This window comes from Poecilia reticulata, linkage group LG6 (genome assembly GCF_000633615.1).
Source record: "Poecilia reticulata strain Guanapo linkage group LG6, Guppy_female_1.0+MT, whole genome shotgun sequence".
NCBI lineage: Eukaryota > Metazoa > Chordata > Actinopteri > Cyprinodontiformes > Poeciliidae > Poecilia > Poecilia reticulata.
This window is the reverse complement of record NC_024336.1, coordinates 30393667-30419186: the sequence shown is the minus strand read 5'-3', so window position 1 is coordinate 30419186 and position 25520 is coordinate 30393667. Positions and strand designations below refer to the sequence as shown.

At 38.3% G+C, this 25520-nt stretch overlaps 2 protein-coding genes across 2 annotated transcripts in view; both read right to left on the bottom strand.

Moving 5' to 3' along the window:
- LOC103466769 (aminopeptidase N-like) overlaps positions 1-6746 on the bottom strand; it is a 16124-nt gene extending 9378 nt beyond the window's left edge. Inside the window, exons 1-10 of the mRNA XM_008412586.2 lie at positions 6464-6746; positions 5941-6038; positions 5125-5241; positions 4368-4554; positions 4160-4302; positions 2956-3092; positions 2662-2788; positions 2413-2567; positions 2225-2338; positions 775-918 (exon numbers count right to left, since the gene is read on the bottom strand). Of these exons, the coding sequence (XP_008410808.1) occupies positions 775-918; positions 2225-2338; positions 2413-2567; positions 2662-2788; positions 2956-3092; positions 4160-4302; positions 4368-4554; positions 5125-5241; positions 5941-6038; positions 6464-6603 (1362 nt within the window). The 5' untranslated portion in view covers positions 6604-6746. The remainder of the gene's footprint in view (positions 1-774; positions 919-2224; positions 2339-2412; positions 2568-2661; positions 2789-2955; positions 3093-4159; positions 4303-4367; positions 4555-5124; positions 5242-5940; positions 6039-6463) is intronic.
- Positions 6747-7729: 983 nt separating this feature from the next.
- On the bottom strand, positions 7730-22506 carry anpepb.1 (alanyl (membrane) aminopeptidase b, tandem duplicate 1). The gene is made up of 21 exons (XM_008412585.2): positions 22184-22506; positions 21108-21411; positions 20287-20429; positions 19930-20066; positions 19647-19773; positions 18118-18272; positions 17332-17445; positions 17098-17241; positions 16615-16680; positions 16449-16514; positions 15152-15324; positions 14949-15025; positions 13438-13571; positions 13307-13362; positions 12428-12575; positions 12235-12326; positions 11159-11266; positions 10909-11076; positions 10555-10695; positions 10019-10100; positions 7730-8755 (listed from the first exon to the last, which is right to left on the bottom strand). The coding sequence occupies exons 1-21, from the start codon at positions 22491-22493 to the stop codon at positions 8606-8608; spliced, it is 2895 nt and encodes a 964-aa protein (XP_008410807.1). The 5' UTR covers positions 22494-22506; the 3' UTR covers positions 7730-8605.
- Between the last annotated feature and the right edge of the window lie 3014 nt (positions 22507-25520).

The following is a 25520-nucleotide window of genomic DNA, read 5'->3' as shown; positions in this document are numbered from 1 at the left end:
GAAATTTAAGATGCAAACGGACTGAATGGTAGTAGAGTTTTTGACTTTTGGGACCAGGAATGCAGATGGTTCAAAATCACATTACTGGAACTCTTAGTGGCCTTATGTCAGAATGGCGTTAAGTGTAGGGAGAGGGAACCTAAACATAAAAAACACCTCAATTAAACATGTTTTTAGGAATATGTTGCATCCTGAAAAATAAAAAGGGGTGGATTTTAACTAAAAAGAATAAAGATTATAAACCAAGAAACTAAATGCCTTTTTAGACCCGCTGAATTTAAAGAACCAGAACCAAACGCAGAGAAGCAGCATTCAGTTTATGTACCTCAAATCCAGAACAAACTTCCAGAAAACTGCAAAACAGCTGAAACACTGATTTCCTTTAAATCAAGACTCAAGCCCCACCTGGTCAGAGTTGGTTTTGAAACATAAATGAAATGTTGACCAACGTATTTGAAATGTATTGATGATTTTAACAGTCGCACTTGACAAAATGCTAAATGTCTGTTTTTAGTTTTCACAACTGTTGACACATGATGTGTTTAGGATTTTTTTTTTAAATATTTGCACATTGTAAAGCACTAAAAACTGCAGTGTTGGTGAAATGTGCTAATCAAATGAACTTTGACTGTCAGGAAAAAGTCAAGAAAAATGTCTAAATTTTACAGGTTAGGGTTTTTAGCTTGTAAGGTTTAATTAACTAGTTAAGGAGTTAATTGTGTTAGAGCGGACTCAAACTGCCATGTTACCGTTTGCTGGATAGCTTGGCTGTACCTTGCTGTAGGAGATGGTGTCAAACTGCTCCATGATCTGTCCTGGCAGGTTGATACTGTCTTCCTTAGAAGTCAAAGGATGAGAAGATACCAAGGCGTCGACTGCAAAGACTTTCTGCACGTCGTCCAATACGATCAAGTCTTTCTGAATCAAATGGATGGACATAAAGTCACTTAATGTAGCAGTTGGATAGAGATAACCGGAGTAAATGCAAAGAGCAGTTTTCAAATTAGAATTTTATTAATTAAGGGAAAACAACCTGGATCAATGTGAAAAAGAAATTGCCTTCAAAATATAATAAATAGAAATGCCTACCTTAGCAACAACAACTGACATCAACATCGCCAGAGGAATTTGGACCTTTCTGCTTGGCAGAAATGGTTTTCTTCAGCCAATTAGAATGCTTATGAGTATAAATTGTGTGGTTATTGTCATAATACACTATCTGTATTGGATTTAAGTCCAGACTTTAACTAGACCACTCTAAAACCTCTTTTTTTTAATCATTCAGAGGCAACATTGTTACTGTACTTTGGATCATTATTCTGCTACAGAACCAAGGTGTGATCTGGTGAAAGTTCCAGCACCAATGGCTGGATGTTCTGCAGGATTTTCTGGTGGAGAGCAGAATTAATGATTCAGTTATAGAAAGTCGTCCAGGCCTTTAGGAAGCAAAACAGCCCAGAACCCATCAGTGTTTTTGATTGGTCCGTTTCTGAAATGCTGTGTTAGTTCTAGATCAGATGGCCCACACCTTCCAAAAAGGTTCACTTTTATCTCTTCAGTCTTAAAAGTATTTTCCCCAAATGTTTTTGTAAATGTGATTTGGGCCTTTGTGTTCTTCTGCTGGTTGTGGCCTAACTCTCCCGTGCAGCCTCTCATTCTTATTGCTAACTCTAGAACTCTGACCTTAATTGAGGCAAGCTTTAGACATTATTCTGAGTGATTTTGTGACTTTCTGGTTTAATTATCAGTGTCTTTAGACTGATTTTGTGTCTCCTGGGAAAGTTCAGTAGTGCTTTATGTTTTCTCCAGTTTTCTCCAATTGTGGTTTGTGACTCTCACTTTGGTTCACTAGTATGAACCAAAGTGGTATCAAAGCCTTAGAAATGGTTTTATGCCACCTTCTCCAATAATAGTTGCCAATTACTTAGTTTTTCTACCATTTTTGGATTTTGTTTTAGGTAATGTGTTGCTTTTTCAGACAGTTTAGCTGCCAGAAAGGTTCTGTTTAAATTAATTTTACAGCTCAGGTGATATTCAGGCACTTACTTTGGTTTCTGGTCTTCTGTTAAGGAGGTTTGGATAGTTATTTTTTCCCCTTAGTGAATTAAATCATTTGAAAACATATCTTTGTATTCACTTATACTGTCATTATCTACCTTCAAGACAAAAATTGAAAAATATTTTCACATCACTGCATGTCCTGAACCCCTTGCTGGCTCCTTACCACATTCCAGTCCGGTTCTGCATAGTCGGCTCCCAGGTAGGATACGTATGAAGCAAAGCCTTCATTCAGCCAAACCTCATTCCACCAACGCAGTGTCACCAGGTTACCAAACCACTGCAGCACACCAGGGGAAAGTTTGTTGGCCCACTAATCCATGAAGTTTTCAGTTTAAAATGGAAAAACGTTACCATGTGTGCCAGTTCATGAGCAATGATGGTGACTGTGGTTTCTTTATTGCTGATAGAAGAGGTCACGGGATCATAGAGGAGGTTGGTTTCTCTATATGTGACCAGTCCCCAGTTTTCCATCGCCCCAAAATAAAAGTCTGGCAGAGCGATTTGGTCTGTGAATCAGAGTTGAAGGATTCAGGACAACCTTTGGGATTTGTCTGTGTTTAAGGCATGAGTTTTCTGAGCTTCACCGTGAAGAACACTCACCTGACTTTCTCAGGGGATACGAGATGTTATAGTAGGACTGGAAAAAGTCCAGTATGGGTCCAGTTACGTTGAGAGCGTAGTCCCCCTGTCCCTCCTCGATGGCCTTTTTGCGAGCCCAGATTCGAATCTGAAGACACAAAAGCAAATTTTCAGTGAACGATCAGGAAAAACTGCAAACATAACAGAATGAAGACTGGTAAAGCTAAACCAAGCAGCGTGAAACCAATGATTCATTTGATTCCCTGATTCTCCTAAAGATAGGACTATATGAGATGACAGAATAGGATGTCAAACCTGAATGTTTCCTTGGGTTGTGTTCAGGTAAGCGTAGTCGGACACGATGATGGCCAGCAGGTAGGTGGACATCTTTTTGGTGGCTTCAAACTTTGTCTGCAGCCACGTTTCTCCGTCAGCGGTGATGGTTGCGTGATCTAAACAGTGCAAGCAGTTAAAGTTTAAAAGTGGGTGCATACATTGTAATGATGTTGCAATTAAATATAAAAGAAAAGATGTTTTGTAGTAGTTTGCACAAACCGGAGCATATATCCAACTGCATCATTACAATCATAATACTAAACAGAAAATTCAGATTTGAATATTCGTGATAGATTGATGGTCCCATCTAGAGGGGACTTCTTGTTGCTTTTATGGGCTGAGCCCCACTGAGCCTCAACAATCAAAGCTTTAGACCAAACTCTCCACAACCATGGGCCTTAGGAGAGTGATGTAGCAGGAGATGGATATGCTTGTTTCGACAGATCTACAGTAATTGGGATACTGCTTTGATGATCGAGAAGCTAAGCTACAACTTCTTGGACTAGTTGATCTATATTGCAACCCTCACATATGGTCTTAGTTACTAGAGACATAAGAGATTCTTCAATAGGATGGGAGGGTTGACATTGGGATCTGCTCCAGATAGATCTGCATCGTCAAGATGAGCCAACTGAGTTGGTCTGAGGTGGATTCTTCCTGAAAACTCTCCGTTGTTTCAACTGGTCGGACATCTTGCAGCAGATGCAGAACTCAGCAGGTTGCACTTGTTGTCTAAAATAAACAGGGTTTTTTCACTCTGTGATTTAGTAAAGTACTTAATTTATTGTTGTAAAAGCTGACTGACTAGCAACAATAAATAAATTCTCAAGGGTCAATAAAAAGGAAGGGCAGATGCTTTCTAGTTTTTTATGGATTGGTCCTGAATCGAATATTAATTTTTGCTCTCAAGTTCCTGATTATCACATTTTCTCCTTTTTGGGATTTTCTGGCGTGGGTTTCTGAGCTACATCTAGCTTATAAAGACAGAAAGTTACTTAAAGAAGGACATTTAAGATTTAGAAATTGCTTAAATATAGCTTTATACTTGGTTTGCTCCAGACGGGCTTTTGTAAACCAATGGACAGATGTACTCTTTCTAGTCAAACCCATGACAATATTTTTGTCCTTTGAGAGCCATTTTAGGTCTAAAGCTGCAAGTTTGTGCAGTTATAGTCTTCCTTACCCATTTCCATGCCGTTGGACAGGGCAATGGTTCCTGTTGGGTGGATGAGGGTCATGTGGAAAACTGCTTTCATGGCCGGCTCATCAAAACAAGGAAACGTTTTTCTGGCATTAGTGGGATGCATCTGGGAGGTTGCAACAATCCTGTGAAGAGTTTCAACTGTTTAAAAAGTCTAACAAAGATACTAGAACAGGGTAGAAAAACTTACTTTGTGACTCCATCTTCTTTATATTCGCTTCGGTAAAATCCAGCCAGATCATCAGCAAGCTCTCCTGTGAACTGGGTAAACAGCTGGTACTTATGTCTTGGAGTTAATTTACTCCTCAACTGGATGACCAGGTACTGCTTTTGAGGCTGAAACCAAGTTGACTTGATTTTGGGGACAGATGCACCTTCTGGAAAAGACATTTAGGGTGAAAAAAAAGCTGTGAAATATCTTTAAAGTAATTAGCCGATAACTGGAAGAACATCAGTAGTTTTTTCTGTCTAACTTTATTGGTCTCTGACATTAATTTAGAGGTACTTTGTTCCACTTTACTTTCTAAGGTTGACGTTAGCAGACATTGTGTAAAGGGGTTTGTCATCTTAAATGTCTATGTGAGAAATTTGATCCAATGTGTCACCAGACATTTGTTTGAGCTTTGCACTGAAGTTCCTACAACAGCATTTCAATCAGATTGAAACCCAGCCATTACAACAAAACTAATGATTTTTTTTAATTTCCAGTATTTAGATTTTGTAGCAGTAGTGGCTTTTATTTTGCAGAATTCAGACAGGAAGTGTTTGGGAATTGAAAGCCCCAGCCTTCGTGGATGGTGCACACGCTTGTATTGGGATTTCGCTATTTGATTGTTTTTCTTTTAAAGTGCCTTGAGATGACATTTATCGTAGTAAATCAGCCTGTTATGGATAAACTGAATTGAGCTCATTGAGAGAAACATGTTTTTTATGAAAGTTTTCTATACCTTTAGAGGTTAGCGTGACGAAATGTTCATCTTCCATCTTTGTATAGTTCAGCTTGTTGGAGTGAATCAGAATCAGATCTGTTGCTTCCAGACATTCAAACTGAACGGTGGACCAACCTGAAAAAATGGAGACATGCAAGGCCAACAACGTTTAAACTGAACTTACCAACACAATAGATAAGACAACATCCAAACATTTTTTGTATTTGATCTGCTGATCACCTGTTGAATCTAATCAAGGGACAATTTGTCAATTAGTTGGTGCATGACTGTAGGATTATGGAAATGTCTAACTGCAGCTCTGATAAGGCTATCTACACTCTAGGTTATTTAACCCTACAAATGGGGTCCAGCTGACCCCACACCCATATCACTGTATCAGTTGCCTCAGTCCTCGCACGCACACGGGTTAAGATGGACTGTGAGTAAGTGAAAACAATCTTGTTTTAAACGTGTGACTTCTTTCAGCAGCACATACTTACATAAAGCTAGGATATTAAGTGTCAGGACCTGCCTGTCTGAGGTTTCTCCTTTCGACCTACATCGCTGGTCAGGACTTACTCCATCTACTTTAACTCATCACCAGGTGGTGATCAGGTGACCATTCTCCCTCTTTCTTTACCCAAGTGTCTGACGGATATGGCCTTATGCTTGATGGCATGATAGCAAAATAGATAATTGACCCAAGCTAGCCTGGTACCTGGCAGACGTCTGAGGCATTTCATGCTCCTAGAGCCAGATTATGACTCCAGGAGCCGGCATTCAGAGCCCCCCACCCACGCCTGGGATTCGGCTCACATTGCAACTTTTACTCACCAGTGAAAATGTAGAGGTTAGAGTTTGGGTTGGGTTTGAGTCGAGGCCTCAGAGTGATGTTGTAAAACTCAGGGACTAAATCTCCAGGAAGACGATCCCTGAAGAGAGAGGCATAAAAAATGAAGCAAAACGATATTTAGTGTGATGGTAGAGTTGCAACCTAAGTGCAGATTAGATTAAAGTTTTAATTTTGTTTTTGTTGGTAAAACTCCAGATTTTTGAATGACTTCCTTTGCAGTGCAATTCTCAGACCTTCAGCTCTGCTTCCTGGATGTATTTCTGTTATAAATCTGATTTGTGCAAAAAGGAAGCATTCTCCTTTTTATTATTGTAATTCAGATGCATTTTTCTGAATCTGCACAAAATCAAATACGAGTCAGCTGACATGTTTTTTGATGCCCAGCTGAAGTTTCCTTGAAAGAAGAGAAACTCTCATGCTGCTTTGTGGTGTGAATCTTGATCTCCAGCACCTCTGCGTCTTTCGTCAAAACATCCTGTGGTGTGAGTGTCTGTCATGTCGTACCTGTCCCAAGCCGCTGTGACGTCATCTCTTTCCCTTCCTGTGATGGCGATAGTCCACAACGTGACGAGGGTTGCCACAGAAACCACGGCCAAGACGACGCAGAGAACACGCAGCCAGCTGACTTTGCATCTTTTCCCCATGGTACTCCGATCTGCTAATCCAGATTACAGCACAGCTTCAAGCTCAATCACTGCTTTGCTGCAGACGGCTGAACAAACCTGCTCTTGTCTGGTTAGTCTGGTTCATGCAGGAATGAAAAACAGAAGTGTCTGTCAGCAGTTAAGCTCCCCCTCTGCTCCTCCATAAGGAGCTGTCACCCTTGAGGAATGAATGGATTATATATTAGGTCAGGGTAGCGTTGGTGGGAACTATCTATGCTGATAATCACTGATAAACTACTCAGAAAGTTAGTATATGATCTCCCTCCAGTCGTAAAACTCTGCATTTCTGCCAGGCGTTCACACACACGTGTGACGCAGGGATTTTATTGTCTATTTGTGGGAGTTAAATGGTCGAACATTTCAGAAAATAACCACAACACAGACCTGCCTGGACATTCATTTCTGATTCCTCATTTGTTGTGTTGCAGAACTTTGGGCGTGTTGATGCAAATTAAATTAAGTTTGCCCAGATTATTTATATTGGTGTGAATTTGTTTTATTATGTTTATTATGAATTTTAATCAAAATGCACTTTTAAATGCATTTTTATTTCTTTCAACATCTCGTATTTAAAATGCTGTGTTATTCTTTTCCACTTCTTTTGACCAACTTATCTGGGAAGATAGTAAAAAATCTATTTTTAAGATAAAGATAGCCACTGGGTCCATAAAGTAGAAAAATATTACACAGAGATCAGTGTGTTCATGAAGCTGTTTGTGGATTCAGAGATCTTACAGATACACGGATACCAAACTAACTGTTTAGTTTGTAAGCCAGAAAAATTAATATTTTTCTATTTTTAGATCGTAGAAAGTGATTCATCTACAAAGGAAAAGAAAACTCTTTATTTTATACAATAAAGAAACACATTGAGCTTTTTGCAAAAGTATGGAACATGGTGAAAGATTTGAAGCCCACTTCAAAATATAAAACTTTACAGATTCTCACTGGTGGGAATTAGTATTGAAGTATTCAATGCAAATGCAGAAGACCTGTTAAAACCACCTTTTCTTACTGTTTTCATTAAAATGACTTTTTACTTGTTTTATAAAAGCCACAGTGGATAATAGTACATGTGTTGCAGAAACAAACAAGACAAACAGCGATTTAATTAAATATTTTATTGGCTTTTTTTCAAAACAGAGTTCAAATTGTTGCTTTAAGATGTTTAAATATGCTCACTTTCAACATTTTTAATAAAAATTGTTAGTTTCTTTTGTAAAGACCTGAAAAGGGAGTATTTTTGGTTCAGCTCATAAAACATGCTGGGAGACGGGGGGCGGGTTACACACCCAGTTTGATTTCTGTACAAACAATTTAATTATCTGTGGACTCATGAAATGTCCAAAAGAATTTACAAAAACTTCTTCATGATAAAGTACATGGAATCCAATTAGGACCATCTTACATAAACTTAGAGCAAAGGACAGTAAACACATAAACTCAGTGCATAAATGTATTAATTTAGACACAAGATATCGTAAAATACATTAAGGTTTATTCCCCGTCTCCGTATCGTCAACAACAGGTAAAAGACAACTGGTTCAGGCTGATGTGATGTTTGAAGACAGCTTTCATTACCAAAACAAACCCAATAAATACAAAATCTGCTTTTTATAATATCCCACTTCATTAAAAGTTTATTCCTTTAATTGTTTTAAAACATTTAGAAAGATCTGAAGAAAAAAACAACTTTAATCTCATATTCACATGTAGGTGTCACATTTGTTTAGTTTTATATTTATCTGGGCACTTCTCAGTTTTCTTGAAATAAAATATGTTTTTTTTCTCTCAATGTGAAACAAGTTGAACAACTTTAGTGGTGAAGTTATAGCTGAGTACCACCTAAATGCTACTTCAAGACGTAAAAATAATCATTGGACCGTAAGAAAGTATGAACTTCTTGAAAAAAGGGGTTATTTTCATGAAGAAGGCATTTCTAATTAAATAAATAGGAGTAAGATTTCATGTTTGTCATGATCTAAACTGGATTCTTGAACCATTCCAGAATGCTTTCTTTGTTCTCGGCGATCCATTTCATGTTGGCTTGTGTTCTCTCGATGGACTGGTCCACTGCCAGAGTCCCGGACCCGAAACCCACATCGGCATAATCCTCTTTGAACTGCTTCAGCTGAAACAAAACGGAACATAATTGGTTAGGTCTGCTCCATTTATGGCGTATAAACGGCATTTTAAGTTATTTAACAGACCACATATGGACATTCAGTTTGCTTTTAGCAAAACAGGCTTGAATTTTCTGACTTTACAACCTTTAACAGGGTAAATGTTCTCTTGTTTGTATTTCTTGTAACTGGAGAGCCTAAATCTACATCTGAGTGTCTTCTACTTTTGTAAAAACCTTCTATATGTATTTGTCTTCAAGTGGAACTGAAGTCAAATTTCTTGAGTTCACAAACTCTCCAAGTAAAAGTTCAGCTTTTCTGAAAGCAGGCAATCTTAACCAGCTAATTAAAAAGTTAGTTATGCTAACCCTAAAGCACTAATAATAAACATTAGGTTTGCTAACACAAACAAAAGCTAACGCTAAACTGCGAACTTCAATTCAAATCATATCTGCCCCTGAAAACCTTCAGCTTTCAAGTACCAATTTGATTTGATATTATAATTTACATGTCCCACAATACCCTTAGATATTGCATTTATGTTTCATGTTAACTGCTGCGCAATCAATCCAACAACTTAAAAAAAAAGAGCATGAATATAAACGTTTAGCTATTTGAGGAATTATTAACAAACGATAACTAAAACTCTGACACCGATGTTGAACGTTATTCAGCTGAATGTTCACAAAACATGCAAGTAAATTAGAGCTTTAGAATTTAAAGCAGTAAAACATCTTGAAGATCTACTTGGGTTGCTAGGTGACGGGCAGAACTCTGTTGGGGTTGCTAGGTAACGGGCTGGGCTTCGATGGGGTCATCAGATGAGAGGCAGTGCCTGCTAATTTTTGTCGTTAAACTAGAAAGGTTTCCTTAAACGGCTCATTTTCCAGACACCAAAAAACATAAATTTATTGTCAAAAACTGGCTGGGATTTATTTTTATTTTTTTTTTTTAGCGGTTTGATTGATTTTCGAAGCAGTAGAAACCTAAACGGAAGTACAAAAATGTGCAAGATGTAAATTTAGCACAATATGTCTTCTTTATATCTTAGCTTTCATCACTGTGCAACACCTGAATCCTTTCATCATTCGAGGTAAGGTTCTTTATCTCTGAGACAAAGAACACATGATCAATATCCTCAGATATCCTTGAGATTTTGCACAAACAGCTAATACTCTTTCACAACGGATTAAAACACCTCGTCAATCAGCCGAGAATACAAATTACAATGTGTCCGCAAAAATGTTAATCATTTTAAAATGTTCTCTAACCTGCTGAAGCTCAAACTCTGTGGAGAAGCGTTTTGTGACTCCATTGATGAGGTTGGCGAAGGAGAAGGATCCACCTCCGTACCTACGAGAAGAAACATCACCAGATATCAGAGGTACAAAAAAAAACAAAGCAAAAATCTGTAAGAAAAAATATTCAAACCTCTTTCATATACCTCCAACATCAGCTAATCTAATACTCCTCTTGCATACATTAGTCGATAAATCTGACGGCCGCATCACGCAATAAATCTCTGTAATTTCACTCTGCCATTGAAGCTCAAGCTTTTATGATGTAGTTGTACAAATAAAATGAGTCTAAAGAAAATACCAAACTTAATTACAGATGGTTTTATGAGGATCAAAGATCAGCTGAGGACCCGTCTTGATCAATAAAACCTTTCATTGATGGTAAACAGCCTCATAAAAACGCTCATCTCCCTTCATAAAGGCAGAGTTTATGGTTTTTAAGTTGACAGATGTTGCCCAACAGGTCATGTCTGCATGTGACTTTCACACGGCTTCAGTGTCCCACTCACTGAGTGAAGATGTAATTCCAGTTAGCCCTGATGAAGTCCCACGCCAGAGACTGACCGACCACGTTCTGGGCGACGTAGACGATGGTGGAGGTGGCGTCCTGCTTCCGGATCTGTTGTGGATCCAGAGTGTACTCCAGATACCTGAGGAACAAAACCAGAGTTAGACAGAGAACAGACTGTAAAATACTTCTTTTGAAAATCTGTTATTGTTGAATCAACCTTCCAGACCATGGCTGGCCCAAGACTTTTTGGGGCCCTGATCAGATTTTTATTGGGCCCACAACAACATGTCTACGTGAGATGTTTCATCATTCCTGATCTAATATCTCCTTCATTAGCATCATTTGAACCAACCTGTTGAGCAGCCACGGTTTTGTGGCGCAAGCCATCGCTGAACGCAGTTTATCAGCTTCAATAGGGATGGTGGCGGCCTTAAACTTATTCCAGGCAAATTCCCACTCTTCAGCGCCCCCTGCTGCGATGGCATTACAGTACACAGTGGATCGCAGGTTGGGGTGGATTCTGGAGAGAGACGTCACCATGATGATGAAGCAGCCTTAAAGGACGGCCTTTATGAGGTCTGACTTAATGTTCTGCCACTCACGGGTTTTTGTCTGTTTCCATCCACTCTTTGAACCACGACTGGACCAGATCCTGACATTCCTCCAGACCGGTCTTACAGGCCAGGCTGATGGCGTTCACCTGATTATACCTGCAGGAAGATTACAGTAGACTTGGAGTTTAAACTGAGGACAAACCAGTTGGTGGTGACAATCAGAAAACCATGTTTTATTTACTGGTTCCTGAACACAACTTAAAAAGTTACAGACTGTCATATAAGACAATGCTTGTTTTGTGGTAAACCCATGACAAAAAAAACCTTAAAGGTGATCTATTATGCCTTCTTGAACAGGTTAAGTTGGGTCTATGGACAATAAAAAAACATGTTAATTAAATTTTTTGCGCAAAATTATTCTTGGATAATATTTTGAGCTGCTTTCAGAATGAACTTTTGTATGGCCTCGCCCCCACAACACAATGCTTTGCTGTGGTTGCTAGGTGACGGGTTGGGAGTAGCTGGGGTTGCTAGGTGACGGGTTGGGAGTTGCTGGGGTTGCTAGGTAACGGACAGTGCCTGCTGATTTGTAACATTAAATTCTAAAGCCTTTTGAAACACACACCAAAAAACATTGCCAAAAACCTTCTGGGTGTTTCTTTAAGGGCTTTAGCTGTTTTCAGAAGCAGGAAAGATCCAAGTGGAAGCATAATTTTCCTATTTTATTAATGAAAACTGTCTTGATGCAAGACGTACCCCACTATTTGAGAAATACCGCATTAACCTTCCCAGTGTTTGAATTTTTTTTGGACTCTTCTCAGAATCTGCAACTGTTAAGAAAATGCAATAAAAGACTGTTCCACTTTTTGGACATCTAAATTTATCCACAGATCTTCCCTGAGTTGTCCTAAAAGTTGGTCAGTCCAGACGGTGTGGTTAAACAAATGTGTGCATAAATTCACTGGAAAAACAATATCTTAGTACATTTGAAGTACGACTAACTTAAAAGTAACTTTTCAGCAAGTAATAGAGGCTTATAACTTATAGCAGGGGAAAATGTAAGTTAATCTATCTGCCAATGGAACTAGTACTTCTTCATCAATGTTATATTATTCTGTACTCACTGGTCCGTGTGACCATGTGGTACTTTGGTCCAGTTACTTGTTATCTCTTTGTAGTACTGGAACAGAGGGGTGACCTGATTCCTCAGATATTCCTGCAAACATGAAATCCACAGTTCAGGAGGCAATAAAATATTAAACAAAGGTTGGGAAACGTAAAGAAGCGTTCATAGATTAACGTAGGAAAGACGAGCACCTGCATGATTCCGTACACCTCGCTGCGATCGAACATCAGGAGGAAGAAGTCCAGGTTGTCCAGAGCAGACTTCCACGCCATATAGTCCCTCTCGTTCTTCAGGTACAGGGTGGTTTTTAGCGCCCGAACTGTCGGGATGATCTTAGCTCTTTGGGGGACAACAGGCAGTAGGATTTATTATCATATATACTCACCCAGATGACAAAAAAGGTCAATTTAGGAAATATTTGTTTCTAAATCTGTATTTTAACAATCTCAAAGCTGTACGTCTCTGCGACAATGTTTTCAAATTCAAAATTTTAATAAAATTTGAATTATTGTCGTTATAGATAGAAAAAAAACAGTAAATTTCCTAATAAAAGCTCAAATATTTGAGATTAATCTCAGAAAATAACTATAAAAAGAAGAAATTTCTGAGTTTGAAAAGTCAAATTACTTGAAAAAACACATTTTAAAATTTATTTCATAATTGACTAAAAAAACAAGGACAGTTCTGATTTCGAATAATCAAAATTTTTACTTGGAAAAACTCAGAAATTTTGAGATTAATCTTAGAAATTTACTAGAAAAAACAAATACTTTTCTGAGGAAAAAAAATGCTATAAAATGAATAAAATTTTTAGATTAATCTCATAAATTTTCTTGATAAAACCTAGACATTTCTGAGTTACAAAAGTTGAACATTTTCTACTTTTTGAAATCTTCTGAGTTTGAAAAGTTGAAAATTTCAGTTTTTTACAGGAATTTACTTTTTTTTCTATCTACTATGACTCTAATTCACCAGTTTCTAACAACACTACAAACTGTTATCATATTATTCCTGAAGGCATCACAGGCTCGACCCTCATCCCTGTTTCTGTCTGTTAGCTTCAGACGTACCTGGCCAGGTTGAAGGCATCGTCCACCAGCTGAGCTCTGTTGATCTTTGGAATGTCCTTAAATGCAAACAGCAACATGTCAGGTACAGTTGAACCACACAGATGGAAAAGCCTCCAGGAAGATGTTCCTACCTCGTGGTTGTTGCTCAGAGTGGTTAGCAGTTTATCCCAGTTGCCATCATCATAGTTGACTCTGTAGTATCCAACCACATCAAGGTTGGCCAGCACCCAGTCATCACCCGTCACCTTCATGTCGTTATTAGTAGCTACAGGAGAAATTATTTTTTACATTAGAGCGGCCAATTTGATTGTTTTATTCTTGTCAGTTTGCTGAATATCTGCAATTTTCTGCCACTTCAAATGTTAAATATGCAACTTTAATTTAAAGTGACGATGTCAAAGCTTTTTATCACATGGGCCAAAATCATCAAGTTGAAAGTCTTTTGGGGTCAGCTGCACTCTCTTTTTCTTGCCAGAGAACTGTACAGTCACCTCAGAAATGACTACAGCATCTGGGTCACTCTTTCTTTAAAAATCTGATGTACTACACCAAGTTTAACAAACTGATAAAACCAGATTTGGATGCAGCCAAGACTGTTCAGATGAAAAAAAAGCAAAAACTGCTTGTTTACTTGGGCTTTAAATAAAATCTGGTGCAGTGCTGCATTTTTTACAGCTACATGGAAGCAGCAAACAGCATTAATGTTCTTATCGATGTTAAAAATGTATGTATACAGAAAAACACTTGTCTTTACCAGTGTACATTGTACAGTGGTAACATCTGCTGCCCAAACATTTAACTCTTTGAAGAATTTGAATTAATAAGAGTTTCAAAAACATTTAGCTTCCCTTTGGGATCAGTAAAGTATTTTTGAATTTGAATGCTTGAGTTCCGTTTGGGTTGCTAGGTGACAGGCTGGGCTTTACTGGGGTTGCTAGGTAACGGGCTTTGTTGGGGTTGCCAGATTAGCCATTAAAGAGTCAGAATTCAGTGAAGGAACAGATTTGCTTTTTGGGGGTCAGACTAGCTCAGGGCTTTTCTTTCTTTATTTATTAAATGACATAACTTTAGAGTTCACTGAATGCTATGCTTTAGCCTTTATATCACCTCTGCTCTAATTAGGCTGAAATTACTTCATAAAATGTTAGCCTGAAAATTAATAGCAACATTTCTGAGCTTTTTAGAAGATAAAAAACCCATACATATCTCAAAAAAGCTTCTTTTTAAAAAAAATTTCCATCTTTAATTTTGCAGAAACAGTAAGTGTGGCTGCTGAAGATATTTACCCCCATTTTTATCTATAATTGGTGTAATTACTATAGTTACTGTAGACGTAAGAAGAAAAAAAAAGAAATACATTTATGAGAAAATTTTCCCACAAATTTTTAACTTTTCACATTTTTGCAAGAAAATTCTGAGTTGTTTTTTTTTTTTCTTACAATTTTTCCACCTTTAAATCTCAGAAATTTCAGCATTTTTTCTTGGAAATTTACTCTTTAAATGCGCCGTTGTAATTTGACATCTAAAGTCTTAACTTTTATCTATTCCAAAACCATTAAAAAGAAAAACAAACCAGCTACTAACTGGCTGCTCTGTGAGAACAGAAATAACTGAGTCACATGGTCATTTGATAGTTTTATACCTGATTTTTCCGTCAGCCACGTGAAGCTCTTGCTGCCTCCTTTCTTCATCCATCTGATTGGAACGCTCCACACATAACTGGAGCAGAAACCACTGTTAGTACTTTTAGACCCACTCTTTATGGACAGTAAAATGATTTTGTGGGAAAACAGTTTGTGATAGCACAGGCATTCTTGGAAAAATGTCAGAGAGCTGTTTACATACTTGTACTCAGATGGAGTGGTAACTTCGGCGTCTGGATCCAGGAGGAAGTGCTTCTGGGAAACGCTGCCGGAGGCGGTATCTATGGTGACCACAGGGAAGCCCATCTGCAGCACCCAGGTGTTCATGATTTCCTTGACACTTGTAGGAAGCTCGTCTCCACTGGCGTTCACAGCCTGATAAACACCAGAAAATATAAAACTAACTAAGTTCAGTTTGAAAACATTCTGAGACACAAATGAAATTAAGATGTGGATTTTTTTTTCTTGACAAATTGTATGAAAAATGTTTTTCATACAATAAAAAACATTTCATTGTATGTTGAAATGAAGCATATTTTATGCTTCACCAACCATCTATGTTGGTGAAGCATGAAATATGCTTCACCAACAGCATATTTTATGCTGTTGGTGAAGAGACATGTGGTTTTTTTTTTTTTTGCTTTCTTAAAGTGGTGAGTTTGTCTGTGTGTAAGTATTTTGCACACCCAATGAGGGGAAAATTTAAATGAACCACTTATAAAACCACCTTTTGCAGAAATAACTCTCATTACAACATCTTGATTTTTCTCTTCCAGCCAATTTCTGCTGCATTTGGGATCGTTTTTCTGTTGATAACCCAGTTTGGACTCATTCTGGACTAATTGTCTCAAATTTGAATCGAGAATAGTTTGGTATGCATCACGACTGGACAATATGGCTGTTAAAACGCATCACAAGCATTTCATATCAGTCGAGACAGATAATTATTGATTCTGTTTTTTGTTTTAAATATCTGAAACACTGCCTGACGTTTCCGCCTATATCCACATCTTTCTCTCCACGCTGTTGACGTTTATTTTTAGGCATTTATGAGACACGTCGGCGAAACCTTAAACTGCTGCTGTGCAAGTTACTCAGCAAGTTGTTGCTAGGCAACCAAAGAGTGAACAAGTTGCTAGGCAACCAAAGAGTGAATTAGTTGATTCCACCCACATAGCTTAGCTCGCTGTGAGAGATTGAGAGGCTAAACTCTTTCCTCTGCCTACATCTCCCAGAATGCTGTGCGGTTCTGGATCAGAGTTCTGTCAATATTCTATGATACTGAATATTCTATTAGATGTGTTATCTGCTGATATTGATCGTCAGCTGTTTTTCTAATTGAAAAAGCATGAGCGTCAATGTTTAATAATCCCAGTAGAGTTTGAAATGGAGCCCTTGGGTTTTATTGTAATTTGTCTGGGGAGTGAACCAGAACTGACAGATGAGTTTTCTTCAGAAAAACATAATCTGAATGTTCAAAGTGCGTGAAGACGACATACCACTTGCAGATGCTGCCAGAGGTCTGTGTAGACGGTGTTGTCAAAGGCGAACTCCCTCAGGTAGCTCTGCACGACAGGGAGAGACGTTATATCTCCATGTTTTAATAAAAATATTTTAACAGCAGAAAATCCAAAAACTGTTTGATCATATTTTTCAGGAAGTCACCTGGACTCCTTTGGTGAAGACCGGTTCAGTCAGGAAGTCGGACAGCATCCTGATTACAGAGGCTCCCTGAAGATGAGAACAATATTCACTTAGATCTTATTACACACCACGGCTCGGATATTAGACATGCAGAAGAGGATTAAAGTCGAGGCATTTTTATCAATCTTTGTTTACAATTTCTACAAGTGAGCATCTTTCACTAAACCTAAATATTAAGTTATGAGCTAAATATTTAGCTGATAACTACATACTTAGATCCAAGCTAAATGTTTAGCTCATTAGCTTGCTAATAAGCTGAGGTGGACTACTAAATATTTTGTTTGTGAGTTAAATATTTAGTTTGGAATGCTGACGTTTCTAAATGTGAAAAATGAATGGCCACTTTTTTCTCTATGGAAGGCTAAATAAGCCAAAAGTATAGCTGTTCATTTTATTGTGTAACTTTACAAATGGCATCCCATATGCTTGCGTGTGCTCCCTGACCTTGCTGTATGAGATGGCATCGAAGAGCTCGCTGATCTGAGCTGGTTTCTGGATGTCGTCTTCAAGGGAGGACAGCGGATGAGACGACGTCAGAGCGTCAACTGCAAACACTCTGTGGACATCATTGAGGACTATCAGGTCTTTCTGCAGGAAACAAGAGGAAGGTGACTCCATTAAGAGCGCCATCGAACATCTGGAATGATGATTAGCATCAAAGGTATATTAATTTCATACTATGTTCCAGTCGGGTTCGGCTTTGTCCGCTCCCAGGAACTCCACGTATGATGCAAAGCCTTCGTTCAGCCACAAGTCGTTCCACCAGCGCAGAGTGACCAGGTTTCCAAACCACTGCAGGGACAACAAAGATAAGATGGGAAAATTATATCTATAAAAACTAAAATAAATAATGACTAAGCAGTCTGGGTCCTACTGCGCCCCCTAGAGGACATGGGAGACATTTTTTCTTTTGCGTTACCTCACCAAAGTACGATGGAGCCATATTGAGAAAAAAATCAAATAAACTGATGAGAATGAAGTTATATTACGAGAATAAAGTCATAACATGGTGTTAAAGTTAAAAGTTAAATATTATAACGTTATGGTGTTATGGCTGTTGATGACTGTTGGTGTTTTTGTGCCATATTATTTAAAATATGTAAAGTAACTTCACTTGATAAAAACTAAATTTATAGTAAACAAGTTTGATGTTTTCTATTTCCCCAAATAGAGGAAACAGAGGAAACAACCAACAACAGGAATAGATTAACCTAATATTTGTGTAACTATAAAAATAATAGAAGTTGTTTTTCCATTTTTCTTTGCGCATTTAGTTTGTGCAAAGAAAATAAATCCTCCATGTCCACTAGGGGGCTCCGTAGCGCTGTACTTGCATCCCGTCTGGTTTGTAATAAGAGAAACTTTGGTGCATTTTGCCTCCAGATTTAATTTTTTATTTTATTTTCCTCATAACTCATAACAGTATGTGAATGTCTCTGCAGCTTAGCATTGGTCTTAGCTCACCATGTGGCCCAGTTCATGAGCAATGACGGTGGCTATCCTCTCCTTGTTGGAGTTGGAGGAGAAGGCCTCGTCATACAGCAGCGCCGTCTCTCTGTAGGTGATCAGACCCCAGTTCTCCATGGCTCCTGCGCTAAAATCAGGGATGGCGATTTGATCTGCAGGACAGAGGAGATTTTAAAGAGTCAGGCGAGTTTCCAATGGACACAACCTGCAAATCCCCACATTTCTGTTCTGTCATTTTTTGACAAAAGTGGTACACACTGGACAGGTCGCAATATATGTTTACATTTTAAAGATATAATCTTTATGGTAACAGCTGATGTATATCATTAATTAAATGGGTATTTAAGTATTTCATGGGTCCTGTAACGTCAACATAAAATAATTTTATCTGTCAAACTCACATTTATGAGCAGGGCTAATTATTTAAATGAGCTTTTAAGTCTTTGCATTTTAATAATATTGACATATTTCATAAAATAGTTGTCTGTTAAATGATTTAAACATTTAAATTGAAATGTATTTATCTATTGGTACATTAAATTGATGATTTAATGATGTACTGGTTTATTCATTTAATTTTGACTCTTTTGGCCTTCCGTAAATTCTTCACTGAACCTTAAAGAGCAGAAAGAAGAAACAGCTGTTTCTGTGTGAGCTGGATCGCTCAGGTGGAAGCTACAACGGTTCCTATTTTTAGATCCGGCCTTGTCAGGTGACAATAAAGCGTTGTTCTTCTCAGATGTGATGACTGCCATAAAACGTATTTACTGGACGAACGGCTGTGAATCAAAAGATCAAAGTTTATCTGCTCAACCCTGATGCTGTTATCATATCTTCACAGAACGCATCATAAAAAAATTCCAACCAACAAATAACAGCTTTGCTCTGACTTCCGGCCTGACACTGAAACAGTGAGAACAGATGATGAAGATAATTTTTTAAAAATTAATCTCAGAAAGGCTGATAGAGCAGCTTCACTGTCTTCATTGAGTCGTCCATAAAGGTAAATCATTCAGAGAGTTGGTTGTAAAAACACTATAAACCCTCAGAACCGATGATGACTGAAAAACAAGGTTATAATGCTCTTTGTGACGCCTCATAAACCAGCAGGAATACAGCAATGTTTTTCAGCTGTTTCAGACATTTAATTCTTCATTTCATGTATGTTTTTATGTCATTTTGAAAGCAAATATTCCCTCACTGAGACAGAAGAACAAAGCAGCACTGTCAGGGAGGAGGCTAAAGCACAGCATGACAGCGTTTCTCTCCTGGTAAAGTCTCATTAAAGCAGTGGTGGGCAAAGTATGGGGCGGGGGCCATTTGTGGCAAATACATATGTTAATGTGGCCATCACCTTCCTAAACGATTTAGGTAAATTGTTCTGGATGGATGGAGGTTTTATGGAAGATGGATGATGAATATCTAGATGGATGGATGGATGATACCCAAATGGATAGATGGATGTGTAAATGTATGTATGAATGGATGGATGTGTCATAAAGCCGGTGTCAGAGAGTTGGACTGACCAGATTTGGGCAGTGGGTACGTGGAGTTGTAATACTCCTCAAAGAACTTCAGGATGGGTCCGGTGATGTTGAGGGCATAGGCTCCTTGGCCAGCAGCGATGGCGGGCTTCCGGGCAAAGATCCGGATCTGAAACGGAAACAAAAATCAAATTCTAACCCATAAATCCACAGATTTTAGACCTGATGTCAGATCCGAACCCGGTGAGTGTTAGTGTTACAGTGATTCACATGAAAGCTCCAAACAAATTCAATGAGGTTAAAGAGACTGGAAGTGGTGAAGTACCTGAACCTCGCCAATGGTGTCTTCGATGAAGCCGAAGTCACTGACGATGAAGGCCAGCAGATAGGTGGACATCTTCTCAGTGCGCTCAAAGACCGTCTGCTGCACCTCTTGACCATCTATGGTGACGACTTTGTTGTCTGTATAAAAACAAAAACCAAATCTACATTTTATTTATGATAATGATTGAAGAGGAAACATCAACTTTGAAAAGCAATTCCTTGTTTCCACATTTTAACTAGACCCAACAGACTTTCAATCATTCGCTATTTTTTTTTTGTTTTGTTCTACAGTGTTCTGGACAGCAAACCAGAGGTTCCTTGTTTAAGGTTGTTCAGCAGTCAGAGATATGAAACAGACCTATTTGAGCGCCGTTGGACAGAGCCACAGTATCCTTAGCGTGATTCAGAGTGATGTTGAAATAAGCTTTCAGCGCCGGCTCATCGAAGCAGGGGAACGACTTCCTGGCATCGGTCGCCTGCATCTGGGTGGTGGCAATGACCCTGGAGGGAACAGAGCAGTAGAGATCAGATATCCAACCATCCAACCAACTAAACCAACCAATCAACCAACAATATATCCAACCAACTAAACCAACCAATCAACCATACATCCAACCAACCAACCAACCAACCATANAACCAATCAACCATACATCCAACCAACCAACCAACCAACCATATATCCAACCAACTAAACCAATCAACCATACATCCAACCAACCAACCAACCGAAAAAGCCATGCCTCCCTCTTTCCCTCCCTCTCTTGCTGTGAGCAACACTCAAATTCCCAACAAGAGGTTTTAAAGATGGCTGTTTATGGATCATGTTGCCGTGGCTACATCCATCCATTAGACCCTGTTACATAACAGAGGGGCAAAGTTCTCTGGATTGCAGTGATAAAAAAGTCCCTTAAGATGACAGAGAAAACATTAAAGATAACCACCGTAAAACTAGTAGATCCCTGATTCATAGTGAATAATTCGTTCTGTGAAAATTAGGCTAAAATGTTCTCCTCTGAAGGATCAACACAGCTTTCAGTTGAATATTGAATAAGAAGCTTATAATTCTAATTAATAATTAGAAAACAACATAGTTGTGCAGAACATTTAACAGCAGCATTTCAGCTCAGGGTGGAGGAGGACAACATTTTATTGAACACAAACAGGGACGGTTCTTACTTCTTGACTCCATCCTGTATGTACTCGCTCCTGTAGAAACCTCCCAGATCGTCGGCCAGCTCTCCAGTGAACGTGGTGTCGAGGCGATACGTTTGTCCTTTCACCAGTTTACCGTCCAGATGAAGAACCAGGAACTGAGTCTCTTCCTTCAGCCAGGACTTTGTGATGGATGGTGCGCTGCCACCGCCGATGGCTGAGAGCGCCGCAAGCTGCCCATTTGACTGCGTCGTGTAGTTCAGCTTGTTAGAGTGGATAAGAATGAGGTCCGTCTCCTCCACGCACTCGAAATCCACAAATGAGTCTCCTGAAACACAAGAAAACCATCAGAAATGTTTCAATTCAACTTCTGACTGAATGAAGACAAATTTAGCACCTCATCCAAACATCTTTCTGTTGCAGATATTTGCACATATGTTTCCCACTGTGTTGAGTTAAAACCAGAACTAAAACATGCACCTGGACCCAGTAATCAAACTAGTCCTGATCATTCAGTTTTCCAGAACTTAAGTGGAAAATTCAGGGAACTTTTTCCAATTGTTTTGACTGGACTGATATCAAATAAATTGTTTTTAAACTGATCTCAGATTATCAGACGATCTTTGACCATTTCTGAGTTCGAAACCTCCAAAGGTTTGTTAGAAAAATTCAGAAACTTTCAAAAAGGCGAGCATCAGTTTTGAGATGACTCTCCATTGAGATATATATATGTATATATATGTATATATATATATATATGTATATATATGTATTTAAATTTAAATGTAATTATTACTTTTAAAAATCTGGTAAAATTCCAAACTGTGTTGAGGTAAATTATAAATGTTACTCAATCAGTTTTGTTTTGTAATTTAATTGAAAATTAGTAGATTGCTGCAGATGTTGAACATGTTTCTTCCACTTTTGACTCAAGATGCTTTTAGGTCTCTGAAACTTTCAGTCTGCGTCCATTTTAGTTGTTCTACACGATTTGGTTGGATTTTTAAAATTGATGCTGGGCTCAGTCCTTGTGGCTGAAGAAAGGCAGATTTAGACCTTAACTGTGATCTAGACTGAAGGTTTCCACCGTCCAGCTTTACCTGTGAAGATGTACAGCCCAGTCTTCGGATCTGGTGTCAGTCGGGGCCACAGAGTCACGCTGTAGTGGCTCGGCACCAGGGTTTTTGGCAGCCGATATTTGTCCCATGGTTCGTTGGAAGGGGAAGGTGTTGTAGGTGTAGTAGTGGGTTTAGAAGTGGTTCCTCCTCCCTGAGTTGGTGATGCCTCGTTGTTTTTGGATTTTTCCTGAGCATAAACGACAGACAGAGCGATGATGGTGGACAGGGCAGCCACTCCTATAACGATCCCTGCGATTGCAAGAGTTTTACTGATGAAGATGCCTTTCGCCATGGTGTCAGTCTGCCTGCACCGGGACTCTGTAAGAAGTGATGCCTGTTGAACCTTTATTTGTAACCATTAAGCATCTGCCCCTCCCATTCACAGCAACAGGTGACATATTAACAGAGACCGGAACACCTACCTGAGCGGCGACTCCCTGAAATGAGAAACTTTAGGAACCCAAAATTTAATTTGAATTAATTCTCATTAAACATTCTTGCCATTTAATTGAATTATAATAAGTTAAAGGTAAGATCTTCTTTTCATATTTTGCTAGCTCTTTTTGGACAGTTGCAGAAATATATATTTTAGGCTGTTTTTACTGATTTTGAGAAGGAATAATCTGTAAATGTTTCAACTAAGGATTTTATTTATTTATTTATTCATTAATGTTCTGTAATCTCTGTGTGCTGCTGCCAGTCTTGATCAGGATTCTCTTGCAAAAGAGATTTTTAATCTCAGTGATTTGTCCTGGAGAAATAAAGGTTAAACAAAATATAAATAAATCAATGATCCAAATTCCCAGTGGCTGTTGATAAGTTGTTCCTGATTGCATCAGGACCCGCTGATTACAGGACCAAATTTCAGAACCGCAGTAGAAAAACACACAAAGAACAGCTAGCTTGATAAAACAGTGAAAAATATCAGTTCAGGAGACACAGACCAATAATCAAAACCAAGCTAAGCTAAGCTAAACAAAATGCAGCTAGGGTAAACAGCTAAGTAAAGTATATTACTCTAAACTAAAATTACAAAAGTTATACTAAACTGGCTGATAAGGTAAGCTAATATACACAAAATGTTGCTAATTTAAATTAAGCTAAGTGCATCTAATATAAATAAATAAGCTAAGCTAAAGTGAGGTAAGTTGTTCTACCTAAGCTCAATGAAATGCAAGTATGATATTCTAAACTAACATGAACTATGTCAAACTAAAAGTAAATTAACTCTAAGCTAAGCTAAACTACACAAAATGCAGCTAGAATGGGAAAACCTAAACAAGCTAAGCTAAGCTAGCTCGTTTAGATAAGCAGAACTAAACTAAACTCAGCAAAGATTAATTTACGTAAAATGGAAAATTAGATTCTAAACTAACAAAATATAGTTAAGATATGCAAAATGAAACTAGGCTAAACTCGTTTAAGCTAATGTGAAAGGAGTAGTACTAAACTTAGCTGGTAAACTGAAATAAAGCTAATAAAATCAAAGCTAAGTTATACCCAGCTGAGATGACCAAAGCTAAAATGATGTAAGCAATTCAAAATGTGTTAATTTACAGTAAAACTTAACTAAAGTACCAACAACATGCTACTGAGCTAATGAAAAGAAAATGTGGCTTGGAGGCGAACAGAATTTATCTCTGGAAATTGTTTTTGATAGAAACTCATTCTGGGTTTTGTATTTTCATAAAACAATAAAAGTAACAAAAAGAGTTAAGCAGTAGAATAAATCTACCTTTTATTTAGAGTTCACAGCATCAATATTTCAAAAGAAGTGAATGTGAAACAGAAGACATGAAACAGTTTCAAACTTTTATATTCGTTAATGAGTACATTTCCACCAGTTGGTGTAATCAGAGTTTATCTCATGGGTTGGACTTTAACAGTTGGGCAATTTTCCATCATCTTTTTATTTTATGAATATTATTTTATGGTTTTGCAGCAGTAAAGCAGAGTCACGATGAGCAGGCAGAAGAAAGATTATAAAACATCCAGGGGCGGATCTACCAGGGTGGCAGTTGCCACCCCAAACAAGAGCCTTGCCACCCCTGTTGCCACCTCAGCTGGCGACAATGAATTCAATAAATAGTTATGGCAAATCCGACATTAAGCGCACGAAACTTTTTTCCGACAACATTGAATGCAACGCTATGTAACCTGACACCCACTGCTAAGTAGCGGGAAGTGCGAGAGAAGGACAGAGCGCGAGGCAGCAGCATTGATGGATATATATGTTACTGGACTGGACATTATGTGATTTATTGTAAGTCATACATGCGCCATTGCTGTCCATTGAGTCAGGAATATTAGTGGTCAGGAAACTACTACAGTCACGCAAATAATCAGAACAATGGACGCAATGTTTAGCAGTTAATTCAACCATAGATAATGGTAATAAGGGCTTCAGATTTCACAGGTAAGGAAAACGTTTTAATTTAAAGAAAAGATTGAACAAGTGAGCAGTGGGTCAGTTATACTAGCCTAATTGTTAGCCTTCTATTGACTTTGATAACCTTAGCATGTGCTGCGCAGTTCGGTGTGTTTTGGTACCGTTAGCACTAAACAACCCACCCACCAAGTCATCAAGTCATCAGTAGAGCCAGTGGCGCAACTACACATTATTCAGGTAGATGCGAAAACATAGATCACCAATCACCAAGAACAATCAATAAGTTTGGACATTGGACCTTCTTTTGCTTGTGTCGAGAAACTTGACCCCAGCGTCTTAGTAGTGACTTGGTGGAACTTTTATTGGATGTTTGGCTTGGCAAACAGTCAGAAGTGGTTCTGTCTAGTTTGGCTCTTCACCTGTTTATCAGCTTTATTGTACCTTTATTGCGGTGCACTGCAGCAGCTGCAATTCCTAAAAACAAGCAACAAAAACTGAGCTAATCCCCTGTGTTCACAAAACGTGGTGATATTTATAACAGTCGTCAAACTGCGGCTCCTACAGCATATTTAAAATTAAACGATTGACCAATATAAATAGAAATTCTCCACTTGTTGTATCTTGACAGAACTAACAGAAACTAAACTGTTTATAGATTTGTATCATGGAGAATTTATCAAACATCAGTTTTCTAATCTTTATTTTAAGTTGTATTTAATAGATATATCAAATAACAAATGATGGCGCTACTAATATTTTCGTGACAGATTTCTCTTTGTCCTGTACTGGGATAAAATGGTTTTCTGGACACAATGAATCACATAGCGACTAATAGGCGCTGTCCAGTCCAGTAATGCATATCAATTAGCAGGAGTATGAAAGATATAAAAATAAGTAACTAGCTCACATTAAGAAATTGTATTCAAGCCT